The 12,317-nt window shown below is 55.3% G+C and overlaps 2 protein-coding genes across 2 annotated transcripts; both read right to left on the minus strand.

Annotated features, from left to right (window-relative positions):
• Positions 1 to 468: 468 nt before the first annotated feature.
• Positions 469 to 2,956, minus strand: DRD5 (dopamine receptor D5). The gene has a single exon (XM_070411240.1). The coding sequence runs from the start codon at positions 2,430 to 2,432 to the stop codon at positions 1,020 to 1,022; it is 1,413 nt and encodes a 470-aa protein (XP_070267341.1). The 5' UTR covers positions 2,433 to 2,956; the 3' UTR covers positions 469 to 1,019.
• Positions 2,957 to 8,495: 5,539 nt separating this feature from the next.
• Positions 8,496 to 11,512, minus strand: LOC138996982 (cytosolic carboxypeptidase 6-like). Its single transcript, XM_070398352.1, has 4 exons — positions 11,504 to 11,512; positions 10,259 to 10,406; positions 8,835 to 9,539; positions 8,496 to 8,512 (listed from the first exon to the last, which is right to left on the minus strand). The coding sequence occupies exons 1-4, from the start codon at positions 11,510 to 11,512 to the stop codon at positions 8,496 to 8,498; spliced, it is 879 nt and encodes a 292-aa protein (XP_070254453.1).
• Between the last annotated feature and the right edge of the window lie 805 nt (positions 11,513 to 12,317).

Here is a 12,317-nt window from a genome sequence, read left to right on the forward strand (position 1 = left end):
TTTTAAAATCCTGAGGCATCAGAAGCTCTTGACGATCCCCTGGCCCATGCCCTCGCCAGTGTGCTCAGTGGTGGAGCATCAGCCTGCACGCCAAAGGGTCGAGGGGTCCACTCCTGGTCAAGGGCACGTACCTGGTTGCAGGTTTGTTCCCCTACCCCAGCCAGGGAATGTGCAGAGGCAACCAATCAATGTGTCTCCCGCTCTCGCCCCCCCTCCTCCCACCCTCCCACTCTCTCTAAAAATCAATGGAAAATATACCCTCAGGTGAGGATTAACAAGAAACAAACAAGCAAACGAAAACATCCCTTGGCCCTGCGTGCATCTTTAAGGCCAAGCTGTCCGTGTAGGAAACAAACGGACCATGTGCTTCCAGCCCCAGCGAGGTCTTCCCTGCTTTGAAAGGACGCGTTCATGATTTCCGCAGGAGCCATCCTGTGGACCAACCGGGCAAAGCAAGACACTCACCCGTCGCACACACAATCTGTGTTTATTAGACACCAGGACACGTCGGGAAGCATTCCTCAGCTGTCGGAGGACGCCGAGCGCAGATGCTGCTTCAACACAGGCCCCGGGAGGCAAGAGACAGGGGAGCAGAGCCACCCGCCCGTCAGCACCGCACACGCCGAACCTATTCAAAAAGCCGCCCGAGCCCAAGTCGCTGAGCCATCCATTGGTTTAAAGGGGAAGAGGATATATGTTTAAGACCAAGTCCCACATTTCCAGTTTTTGTAAGGACCAAACACCACCTCTAAAAGGACCATCGGTCCGCATCTGCCAGACTGGGGTATATTACACCGAGTTTGCCCCAATTGCTTCTGCCAATTCTTTCAGCAACAAACCAATCAGGTAAGGTTTCTAAGCACAAACGCTACTACACAGAGACAGGAACGATGGTGATCCGAGCAACACTGGACGCGCGCGCGCGCGTGTGTGTGTGTGTGTGTGTGTGTGTGTGTGTGTTCCCCGGGCTTCAGTGTCCGGGCAGCTCTGTAGGTCCACGAAGGGCATTTGTATGCAGTTTAATGGAACCCACTTGAGGTGAAAGGCGTCGTTTTGCCTAATGAAGTCTCCCCCTCACAGCCCAGCTCCCAGACAGACTGGGCGGCGGGGTCACCCTCTGGGGACGCTTGAGCGTTCTGGCACATGAGATCCAAAGGGCCCTCCTCCTCCTTGTCCCCCTCCCTGTGGCGGGGGGTCACCTCGCTGGGGACCACGTGGCTGTAGGCGGCTGCGGTCTCCCTGGAGAAGACGGTGTCCTGGTCGTAGGAGATGAGCTCGTTGCTGAGGGTCACGGTCGCCACCCGGGTGCGCCGGGAGCAGAGGCGGCCGCACCCCAGCAGCTGGGCGAACACCTTCCGGAAGTCCGCGTTGAAGGCGTAAATGACGGGGTTGAGGGAGGAGTTGGCCCAGCCGAACCAGACGAAGACGTCGAAGGTGGTGTCGCTGACGCAGGGGAAGCCGGCGCGGGCGCCCTCGGGGCGGCTGCTGCAGAAGGGGGCCATGCAGTTCAGGAGGAAGAAGGGCAGCCAGCAGCACACGAAGACCCCCATGATCACCGACAGGGTCTTCAGCACCTTGGTCTCCTTCTGGATGGACGCCCGCAGGCCGGGCTCCGGCTCACGGCCCCCGCACCTCTGCGCGCGCTGCCCCGCCCGCTCCAGGCAGGCAATCCTGCGGATCTGGGCGTGCGCGATGCGGTAGATGCGCGCGTAGGTCACGATCATGATGGCCACGGGGATGTAGAAGCTGATGAGCGAGGAGGCGATGGCGTAAGTGCGGTTCAGGCTGGAGTCACAGTTCTCCTCCAGCACCTCTGGGTCCCCCGCTGTCCCCCAGGACGTCCCGTTGGCCAGGTCGGCTGGCGGCGGGTCCACCGTGCCCCGGGAGCCTGCCTCGTCCCGGTGCCAGTGGAGCTGGACCGGGATGAAGGAGATGAGGATGGACAGGGTCCAGGCCAGGCCCACCATGACCAGGGCCACGCGCGGGGTCATCCTCTGCTGGTAGCTGAAGGGCCTGGAGATGGCCCAGTAGCGGTCCACGCTGATGACGCACAGGTTCAGGATGGAGGCGGTGGAGCACATGATGTCGAAGGCCACCCACACGTCGCAGAAGGCCCCGAAGGGCCAGTGGCCGGCCACCTCCGCCACAGCCTTCCAGGGCATGACCAGCAAGGCCACGAAGAGGTCGGACACGGCCAGAGACACGATGAACATGTGGGTCATCCTGGCGCGCAAGTGGCGGCTGCGCACGATGGCGGCGCACACCAGCACGTTGCCCAGCAGGGTCCAGACGATGAGCAGGGTCAGGAGGCCAGCGGTGAGCACCTGCGCGGGCCCCAGCGGCGCCGCCCCCTCCGCTCCCCCCGGGGCGCCTCCGGGAGCCAGCTGCTGCCGCGCGGGGTACTCCGTGCCATTGCGCCCCCGCAGCAGCATGTCGGACTCGAACTCCGCGGCAGGGGCCGGCTGCGTGCGCTCCAAACGTCGGCCCTGTGCCCCCCGGGCGGCCCCATCGGGCACCCGGGGTAGCGCGAGGGAACCCGCGGCCAAGGATCCCAGAGCCCCGGGGGAACGCTCACCGCGCGCTGCGCTGGGACCCCGGGACGCGCGAGGCCTCTTCTCTCCTCGGGCGCCTCCGGGTGGGTGGCCGCGGTGCGCCCCTTCGGTGCCGGCGCTGGGGACAGGAAGTAGCCGGGCCGCGGGGCTGTTCCTGGGAGCCCGCAACGCGCAACGCCCCGGCGCGCGGAGCTGTGTCTGGTTCCGAGCCGGAGACGCACGGAGCGAGTCACCACCGAGGGGGCGGGGGCGGGAGGCCGGCTCGAGGCGAGCGTGGCGGAGCTGCCTGGGTGCCCGCGGCTCCCGGGGCCCTCGCTCCTGCCTCCGCGTCTTCGCTCTCCCGCGCGCCCGCCCCACGGGTTCCGGGGCGCCCTCTCCTGCTCACCCGCTCGGCCGGTGCCTGGGCAGGGTCTCCCGGCGCCCTGCCTGACGGAGTCTGGGGAGGAACCCGCAGGTCCTAGAGGCACCCCAGTGCCAGAGTCCCGCAGCGCGCCGGGCAGACGCGCCCGGGAAGACAAATAGGTGCCTGGCCCAGCCCTGTTGCCGGTGCCTCGGCCCTGGCCATGTTTAATAAACAGGAAGGTGGGGTACGCAGGGATGGGTAGGGATGGGGGCGGGGGGTGGAGCACTGGCCTGCAGGCTGGGAAAGAGCGCTTGTGGGGTACCTGGTGGGGGGGGGGGGCGGGGCAACTCTGGGTTTCTCACAAACCTAAGTCCCATTTGGACTTGATTCCTGGCTGTGTGACCTTGAGCGCGAAACTTGACCTCCCTGGGCCTTGGTTCCTCATCCTCAAAATGGGGCAATGATGCCGGCTCGGCGCGTGGTGCAAGGGCCCCTGAAACCGGCCAGGGAAGGCCCACCTGCTCCCTTCACCTGTCTCCCCCCCCCCCCGCCCCCCCACAGGAGGCTGTCACCTAGGAACGCCTCCCAGCCTCCCCTCCACACACACTCATTCTAAGATTGGGGGTTCACCTGGCCTTGAGAGAGCCCTCTTCCCTACCAGCACCCCCAATTCTGGAGCCTCTGTGCTTTGGGGCATAGTTGCTGAGAACCCAGAGACAAGGACAGGAAGGGGCCCCAGCTGGGGCAGGGGGAGGGGGGCTTTCCCTCTGCAGGGCGCTAGCACCGTCTTCCTCTTTATCCGCCCTGAGAGGGATGGATTAATAGCACCTCAGTGCTTCACAGAAGGGGGAACTGAGGCCTGAATGGGTGGGCCAGAGCCTGACATTTCTTTAAAAAGAGAGAGAGAGAAAGAAAGAAAAAGGTGGAGAAAGGCTGGGCAGGGAGAGCCCTGTTCCAGGATCTCACCACGCCTCCCGCGGACAAGTTCCGCTTGTGACCCGCCCAGTCTGTGCCTGTGAAGCTCAGCGGAAGGCAACTGGAGAGAAATGAATGGGGATCGGCCTGCCGCAGCGTCCCATCTGAGACCCGCTGTGAGGTCTAGAAACAGGGGCTGGGCCCTCCCCCCTCTGCTCAGACCCACCTGCCCCTTCACCTGGAGCCACACCTAAGGGCACCAGCTTCTCAGACTCAGCTGGCTCAGCCCTTCCCCCTCACACACACACCCCTGCCCCGCTCTCTGCTGTGGGAGATGGCAAGACCATCTGTCCAGATGCCTACGCCTAGAACTGGAGTCACACTTACCACCTGTCTCCCCATCTCCTCTCCGTCGCTGGCGTCCCTGTCCAGGACTGTGTCCTCCCCACCCTGTTTTATGGTGACACTATCCTGGGTTCAGGCACTCTGGGCTCTGCTGTGAGCCTCTGTCCACCCTCCACTCAACGGCAGGCAGAGTGATCCTTGTCAAATATAACTACGAGCGCGTCATCCCCTGACGGACAGCCCTGGGAGCTCCCTGGGACCCCCGATCCTTAGGCAGTCAGGTGAGGTCTTTTATTCTTTTCATCACCTTTCCCTGGCTCGGTGCTCCTTCTCTTGTTGCGCCTCCTCGGCCACAGACAGCCTGGATGCAAGCCACTGTCCTACACATGCGCGCGCATACACGCCATCTTCCTAGTGGGTCACACGGTTATTAATCCCTCACCTGGATGGCCCCATCCACTCCTGTCCTGCAGAACACCGACTTAAGAGGTCAGAAAAGAGCCTGGGTTTTGGAGACAGGGGTTTGAATTTCAGTTTCTTATTCTTTTACTCAGCAGATATTTATTGAGCACCTGTTATGTCCCAAATGCTGTTTTATCCACGGGAATGCAAGAGTGTATAAAATATGTACGTATATATTGTCCTTTCCCTCTTCAAGGTTATAGTCCAGTGTCGGAGATAGACTTTAACCCGAGCATCGCCCAGGGAAAGTTACTCTGTGCCAAGGGCTAGGAAGGAACGGTACTGAGCACTATGAGGGGTTGACCGAGGCCAGATCGTGAAGGAGGCTTCCCTAGGGAAGGCCCTCTTTGGGTTGAAATCACAGTTAAGTGGACAAAAGGGAAGACAGGGAGAAGGAAAGGCAAGGCAGGCGGGAACAGGCATTTCCTAGCTGTGGGAGCTTGGGCAAGTTACTTGATACCTTTGAGCCTCAGCCTCCTCACCTTCAAAATGGGTTGATCACAGTAGTTTCAAAGGCCAGTGTGATGAGGCCAAAGTAGAGCCTCCACGGGTGGCTCTGAGCCTCCCTTTTGCCTCTGGCTGTGCCTGTGTCTTAGAGAGGAAATGGCCTAGCCTGGTCTTTGCAGTTACAAAAACCAGGAAGTCACCCTTTGCTGACATGTATCTGAGTTGAGTTTCACTTGTCACCTGCAACTGAAAAAGCCCTGCCCAGCACAGGAAATAAACAAGGCGTCTTAGTCAGATGGTGGCGTGAGAGCAACGGGGTGGACTGGCCGTTCTGGGTGGACAGCCGGGACAGGGCTGCACAGAAGAGAGGACACGCGGGCTGGGGGTAAAGCATTCCATACAGAGGGAACAGCATGTGCAAAGGCTCAGAGGCATGAAGCTCCATGGGGGAAAGGGTGGGTCTTCAGAACTCGAAGACTTTTCTCTCCACCGATAAGACCCCATGCGCACACAGTAACAGTCTGCAGCCAGGCAGCCGCCGCACGTGTCTGTCCCCTGTTCCCGGGACGGCTCCGCAGCAGCGTGCCTGGGGCGACGATGGTTCAGTGGAGGCGGTGCTGCCCTGCTCACCCAGGCCCGTTTCCACGGTTTTAGAAGAACTGGGCAGAGTAAACAGCTGAAAACCGAGGAGTGTCTTCAGGCAACCTCAGAAGCCAGCCTCACTGTCAAGGACTCTCCCCAACTAGACGCTAATAAACTCCTTATCTCCCAGCCGGAGCCCTGTCTTCCGAGGACACAGCGAGGAGGCGATCCCCTCGCATGCCTGGCTCCTGCAAAAGTGTACTAAGAGGATTTTCTAAGAACATTTTAGCCCACGGGGTTTTCCTAATCCGGTCGGCAAATATTCTTCTGTTTAACCTCATTGATCCTCCTTTTTAAATGGGATTTGTCTCCCTGAGACAAATGGCTAAATCGATAGGACCGCAGCCAGGATTTTCTGTGGCTGCTGCCCTGGCTGCTATCAAAAGAATCCACGCCGTTTTAAACCCAAACGGGCCTGGTTCCTTGGCGACAGGTCACCCCTGAGCTCTCCCCCGCCCCGGCGCCAGCCCTGCTGATGTGCTCAGCCTGGCTCGGTGGAGCCCAGGCAGAAGGATTGAGATGACCCGCCATCTGCATCCACCCTGCGGCTGGAAAAGCCACCTCATTGACTGATGGTGACCTGAGGCCTCGGCAAACCCCTAGGTCAGTGCCCAGGTCCCAGCCCTCCCCAGCTCAGAAGCACGGGGAGCTGAGAGCAGCCATGTCAGGCAGGCGGAAACAGTTATGCCAGAAGGTAGTGCAGGCGTGCAGATAGAGGAAGGGAGATGGGCTCACAAGTCAGACAGTCCTGGGTTCAAATCCCTCCTCTCTGACTTACTAGCTCTGGGACCTGGAGCAAGTTACTTAACCTCGCTGAGCCTGAGTTCCCTCATCTTTAAGATGGTAACATTAGCCCTAGCTGGGTTTGCTCAGTGGATAGAGTGTCGGCCTTCAGACTGAAGGGCCCCGGTTCGATTCCAGTCAAGGGCACATGCCTGGGTTGTGGACTTGATCTCCAGTGGGGGGCGTGCAGGAGGCAGCTGATCAATGATTCTCATCATTGATGTTTCTATCTTTCACTCTCCCTTCCTATCTGAAATCGATAAAAACTATATTTTTAAAAAATAATAATAAAAGCATAATATGCTAATTAGACCAGATGGCCGAACAGTGGAACGACCGTTCGCACTACCTTCCAGATGAAGCCGGGGCTGCGAGGGCCAAGCCCCTTGCATGAATTTCGTGCATCAGGCCTCTAGTAAAATAAAATAAAATGGTAACATTAAAGGGATGAGGGGTTGGGGGAAGTGATTGAGAAGTATAGATTGGTAGTTACAAAATAGTCACAAGGATATAAAGTTCGGCATAAGGAATATAGTCAATAATATATATATATATATATATATATATATATATATATTATTGACTATATATATAGGACAGCCCCCAGGCTGTCCGTCTGGGGATGACGTGCTCCTCCCACATGGCCTAAGTGACCGTTACAACCAAACAATGACCGGAACAACCAGTCAACCAGTCGCTATGATGCACATTGACTAACAGGGAGCAGACGCTCAATGCAGGAGCTGCCCCCTGGTGGTCAGTGCACTCCCGCAGCCAACCTCCCACAGCCCATCCTCCCAGCTAGCCACCCCATCGACCCCGATCAGGGGGAGTCAGCTGGCCAACCTCCCCCAAGCCAGCCAACCTCCCGGGGTCCCTCCCCCTGGCCAGCCACGCCCCGCCCCCCATAGCCCTCAATTGCCAGCCAGGTCAAGGGACCCCACCTATGCACAAATTTGTGCATTGGGCCTCTAGTATTGTAATAACTCTATAAGGTGCCAGGTGGGTACCTGAACTATAGGGAGGATCACTTTGCAAATTATGTAATTGTCTACCACTATGTGGTACACCTGAAACTAATATAAAATAATACTGAATGTCAACTGTAACTTAAAATGAAGTTTTTTTATGCTAACATCAATATTTACTATGCAAAAATATTATGGCCCTAACCAGTTTGGCTCAGTGGATAGAGCGTCAGCCTACGGACTGAAAGGTCCTGGGTTCGATTCTGGTCAAGGGCATGTACCTTGGTTGCGGGCACCTCCCCAGTAGGGGGTGTGCAGGAGGCAGCTGATGGATGTTTCTCTCTCATCGATGTTTCTAGCTCTCTATCCTTCTCCCTTCCTCTCTGTAAAAAAATGAATAAAATATATTTTTTAAAAAAACTATTATGAATAAATGACATGCTGTACTTAGGAAATGGTAAGTTGATATTAGTCAGGTTTTGTTATCATAATGCTGCATAACAAACAGCCCCCCCCCCAACTTAGTGGCTTAAAACAACAAACACTTCTTTCTCACTACTGGTCTGTGGTCAGCTGGGAAGGTCGTACAACTCTTCTATAAGTTTGAAATTATCTCAGAATAAAAGAAATCTTGCCGAAACCAGTTTGGCTCGGTGGATGGAGCGTCTGCCTGCGGACTCAAGGGTCCCAGGTTCGATTCCGGTCAAGGGCATGTGCCTGGGTTGCGGGCGCATCCCCATGGGGGATGTGCAGGAGGCGGCTGATCGGTGTTTCTCTCTCATCGATGTTTCTGACTCTCTATCTCTCTCCCTTCCTCTCTGTAAAAAATCAATAAAATATATTTTTTAAAAAAAAGAAATCTTAAATGAATGTATTGATTAGAAATGCCTTCAGCTGTGAGTATCAGAAAACCTGACTGCTCGTGGCTTATACAATAAAGACATTTAATTCTCTAATGCAGTGGTTCTCAACCTTGGCTGCACATTAGAATCACCTGGGAATCTTTTTTTTTTTTTTTTTCAAAATAAATATATTGCCTCACTTCTTTTTCTTTACTGAGGAACAGAACAGGGACAGGTTGTCCTCTGCCTGGACAGGGTCATAGGATATTGATTTTGGTCACAGAATGCCTAATCTTTCCCCATCAGAGAGAATTTCTTAATTCAGGTCCTCAGGAACCAGTTTTGTTCTGCATTATAATTTTTTTATCCTCCAAGTGGAACTGCTGATGACCATCCTTCTCTTCCACACACTGTAATCAGCAGCAATTAATTCTTTCTATACCCCAGACCTCAGGCCACGATAGGTTATCCTTCAATATTTGATAATAGCAATGGGTTGCCCAAAAGAAGACATCTGGGCTGGGATATTGGTGACTTTTGTGAGATTGCAGAAGGCCAATGAGCTTCTTGAGGTTGAGCACAGTTGCCCCTGGGCTTTCAAGGATACAGGCTTCCTCGCTGTAGGGCACCGCAGTAGTGGTGCCCCCGCTGATGTAGCTGTAGAAGGAGACCTCCAGGGTGTAGCAGGAGGAAGTGTGGTCCAGGAGGCCACCGAGGAAGCGGCGTCCAGTGCCTGCCTTCACGGCGTCTCGGTTGAAGGATGTGCTGGAATAGGAGAAGTCCTCAGCGTTCTGGCAGAGCAGCTTGGGGAAGATGGCCTGCCTCTGGAAGCGCTCCTCATCCTCAAAGACATTGCCGTACATGAAGCCATTCATCATGGTAGAGTGAGCATGGATGTCGCTATAGAACTCCAGGCTTGTTTTGGGGTCGTTGTACATCTGGATGATGAGCTGTTTTACCCCATACAGGGTAGGGTGGGCCCATGGAGAGGGATCCAGCCAGTGACGGTTCAGGTCAAACCCCATCAGAGAGCACCTGTAATTGCCCAGGTAGACTCCATCAGGGTTGAGCATTGGTGCAATCTTGAAGACCAGGTGTTCCCGCAGGACACGAGCAATTGGGTGCTGGCTTATGAGGAAGTCAATGATCCCTTGGCACACAAAGGAAGAGGGTGTTTCCCCTGGGTGGACTCGACCCGTGATGAATACCACCTTCTGCTCTGCCCCTTCCCGAAGATTGTCTCATGGGTGACTCGGGAGTCAAGTGGGCTGGCGTACCTTACGGTGCCCGGATGTGGTGGGCATCAGAGGCAGGCTAGCAACTGCCTCTCCAGGGCAGTTCTCTGTGCCCAGGGACTAGGGAAGGCTGGCCAGGGCTCCTCTCCTCCTTCCCCTGGGAATCTTTTTAAAATCCTGATTTCTGGGCCTCATCCTCCGGAAATTCTGTTTCTTTGTTACTAATGTTGTGGCCCCACCCCATAATAGAGAAACAGGCTGCAGGCCTCGTTCACTTGGCCCACGTTAGCCTTGGAGTCTGACACCTTGCTTTGGAGGAACGTGGTGGTTCTTCCTTTGAAGGACATGAGCAGAGCCCCCGCCAGCCTCTGTAGAGATGGGCCCCACGCCTGCCATATGGAGCAAGCAGAGGCGAGCACGTTCTAGCTCATGGTTCTGCTGAACTCTTTTTTAAAATACATATTTTTATTGATTTTCAGAGAGGGAGGGTGGGGGAGAGAGAGATAGAAACATCCCTTACGAGAGAGAATCATTGATGGGCCACCTCCTGCCTGTCTCCTGCTGAGGACCTGTGCGCTGACCGGGAATGGACCCCTGACCTCCTGGTTCGTAGGTCAGAGCTCAATGGCTGAGCCACACCCACGGGCTCTGCTGAACTCTATTGCCAGCCGGGCTTCCAGCGCCACCTGGTGCCTTAAAGGCAAATGGAGGGCTGGCCGCTCACCGGGAGGTGGCAGAGTCTCCGCCAAGGTCTTACCAACTATTCCAGGAAACTCGCCAGTCCCAGCGCCCACCGTGTTCCCGGCTCGGCCCCATGCCCTGCAATAGTCCGGGGGTGTGAGGGTACCACATGTGACCGTGTGGGGGGGACCCTGGGAGAGACAGGGGCAAAGTCCCTACTCTCACAAGGTGGACAGTCCTCTCCAGGAGAGACAAGCACACAGAATAAACAACTCGTGTAAAAGGTGCCGCGGTGACGTGTGACAGGGAGTGTGTGCATGCAGATGGCCAGAGCAGCCCTAGCGGGGTAGCTCCATAGATAGAGCATCAGCCTGCAGACCACAGGGTCCCGGGTTCAATCCTGGTTACAGGCACTTACCTCAGTGGCAGGCTCCCTGGGGCTCGTGCAGGAGGCAACCCATCGATGTGTTTCTCTCACATCGATATTTCTGTCTTTCCCTCCCTCTCTCTTCCACCTCCCACTCACTCTAAAAATCAATGGGAAAATATCCTTGGGTGAATATTAATATATATATATATATATATATATATATATATATATATATATATATCTCCAGAGCACACCTCACTATGTAGGGACCTCCCACATGGCCTAGGATGAGAAAGAGACTGATCCGTTTCAAGGAGCCAGAGAAACACACTCCCAAGAGAGAGTAGCATGTGCCAAGGTCCTGGGGCACAGAACAGGTTGGGATGGTCAAGGAAGGGAGGGAGACATGTGTGGCTGCAGCAGCGCCCATGGGTGCCTAGGGGAGGGAGGCAGAGGAAGGGACTGGCAGGAGAAGATGGAGTACCAGGCCAGCTCGTGAAGATCCCCATAGACCAGCCGTGGGCAAACTACGGCCCGCAGGCTGGATCCGGCCCGTTTGAAATGAATAAAACTAAAAAAAAAAAAGACCGTACCCTTTTATGTAATGATGTTTACTTTGAATTTATATTAGTTCACACAAACACTCCATCCATGCTTTTGTTCCGGCCCTCCGGTCCAGTTTAAGAACCCATTGTGGCCCTCGAGTCAAAAAGTTTGCCCACCCCTGCCATAGACCATGGTTAGGCGTTTATAACGGGAAGCCATTGAAGGGTTTTCAGCAGGTGACTTGACTTAACTTACATGTTTTGGACAACGAGCACTATCATCATTGCGGTGGTGTTTCATATAGTGTGGCTGCAACACCAGGCCAGATTGTCCATCCCCTCTGAGCATTAAAACACTGCACTCACCACTCACCTTCCCCATGCTCCCCTAGGGCCTGCTCTGAGGGGGAGCGACTGAGCTGTCACTCCCATCAGACCCCAGGAAAGTGCCATCCCTGCCATCCTCAAGCTGGGGACGCCCCTCACACAAGGACTCCCTGCACCCACCATCTCCCTCCAGCAGCCGGTGTTTCTGCCCTGACTGTACAAAGCGTTGCTGTGGAAGAGCATGGTCAGCAGGTCAAAATATTTTTTAAAAAAGCAAGGTACATGCAAATTCAGTATATATGAACACAAGCCGTGTGTGTGTGTGCTAATAGTTAACTAGGCACCCAAGATTAACAGCAATTACCTCTATATCACAATTTCCATCCTTTTTTTGTGTGTGTATAGTAAAGGTGGAAATTTATTGAAGAACAAGTACAGACTCCCACCTTGGGAGAGGGAAAAAGTCCCCCAATTTCCCTCTTTTTTAAAAAAATATATTTTTATTGATTTCAGAGAGGATGGGAGAGGAAGAGAGAGAGAACTATCAATGATGGGAGAGAATCATTGATCGGCTGCCTCCTGCACGCCCCCTACTGGGGATCGAGCCCACAGCCCTGGCATGTGCCCTGACCGGGAATCTAACCATGACCACCTGGTTCATAGGTCGACGCTCAACCACTGAGCCACGCCGGCTCTCGATCTCAGCACTATGAACATTTGGGGCCAGATGACTCTTTGTGGTAGGGGCCCGTCTGTGCATTGCACAACTTTAGCAGCACCCCAGCCCTCTACCCACTAGATGCCAGCAACACCCCCTAATGGTAGCCATGGAAACATCTGCAAACATCGCTGTAGGTCCC

The sequence above is a fragment of the Myotis yumanensis genome, unplaced genomic scaffold (genome assembly GCF_028538775.1).
Source record: "Myotis yumanensis isolate MYYU_CA2020_CCGP unplaced genomic scaffold, mMyoYum1.0.hap1 SCAF_1, whole genome shotgun sequence".
NCBI lineage: Eukaryota > Metazoa > Chordata > Mammalia > Chiroptera > Vespertilionidae > Myotis > Myotis yumanensis.

Excerpts from the sequence above, each read along its gene's own strand:
- DRD5 (XM_070411240.1), bottom strand. The coding sequence starts at position 2,432 with ATGCTGCTGCGGGGGCGCAATGGCACGGAGTACCCCGCGCGGCAGCAG.
- LOC138996982 (XM_070398352.1), bottom strand. Across the intron at positions 9,540-10,258 it reads GGAGACTCTGCCACCTCCCG|ACAATCTTCGGGAAGGGGCA; the intron begins GTGAGCGGCCAG and ends GTCACCCATGAG.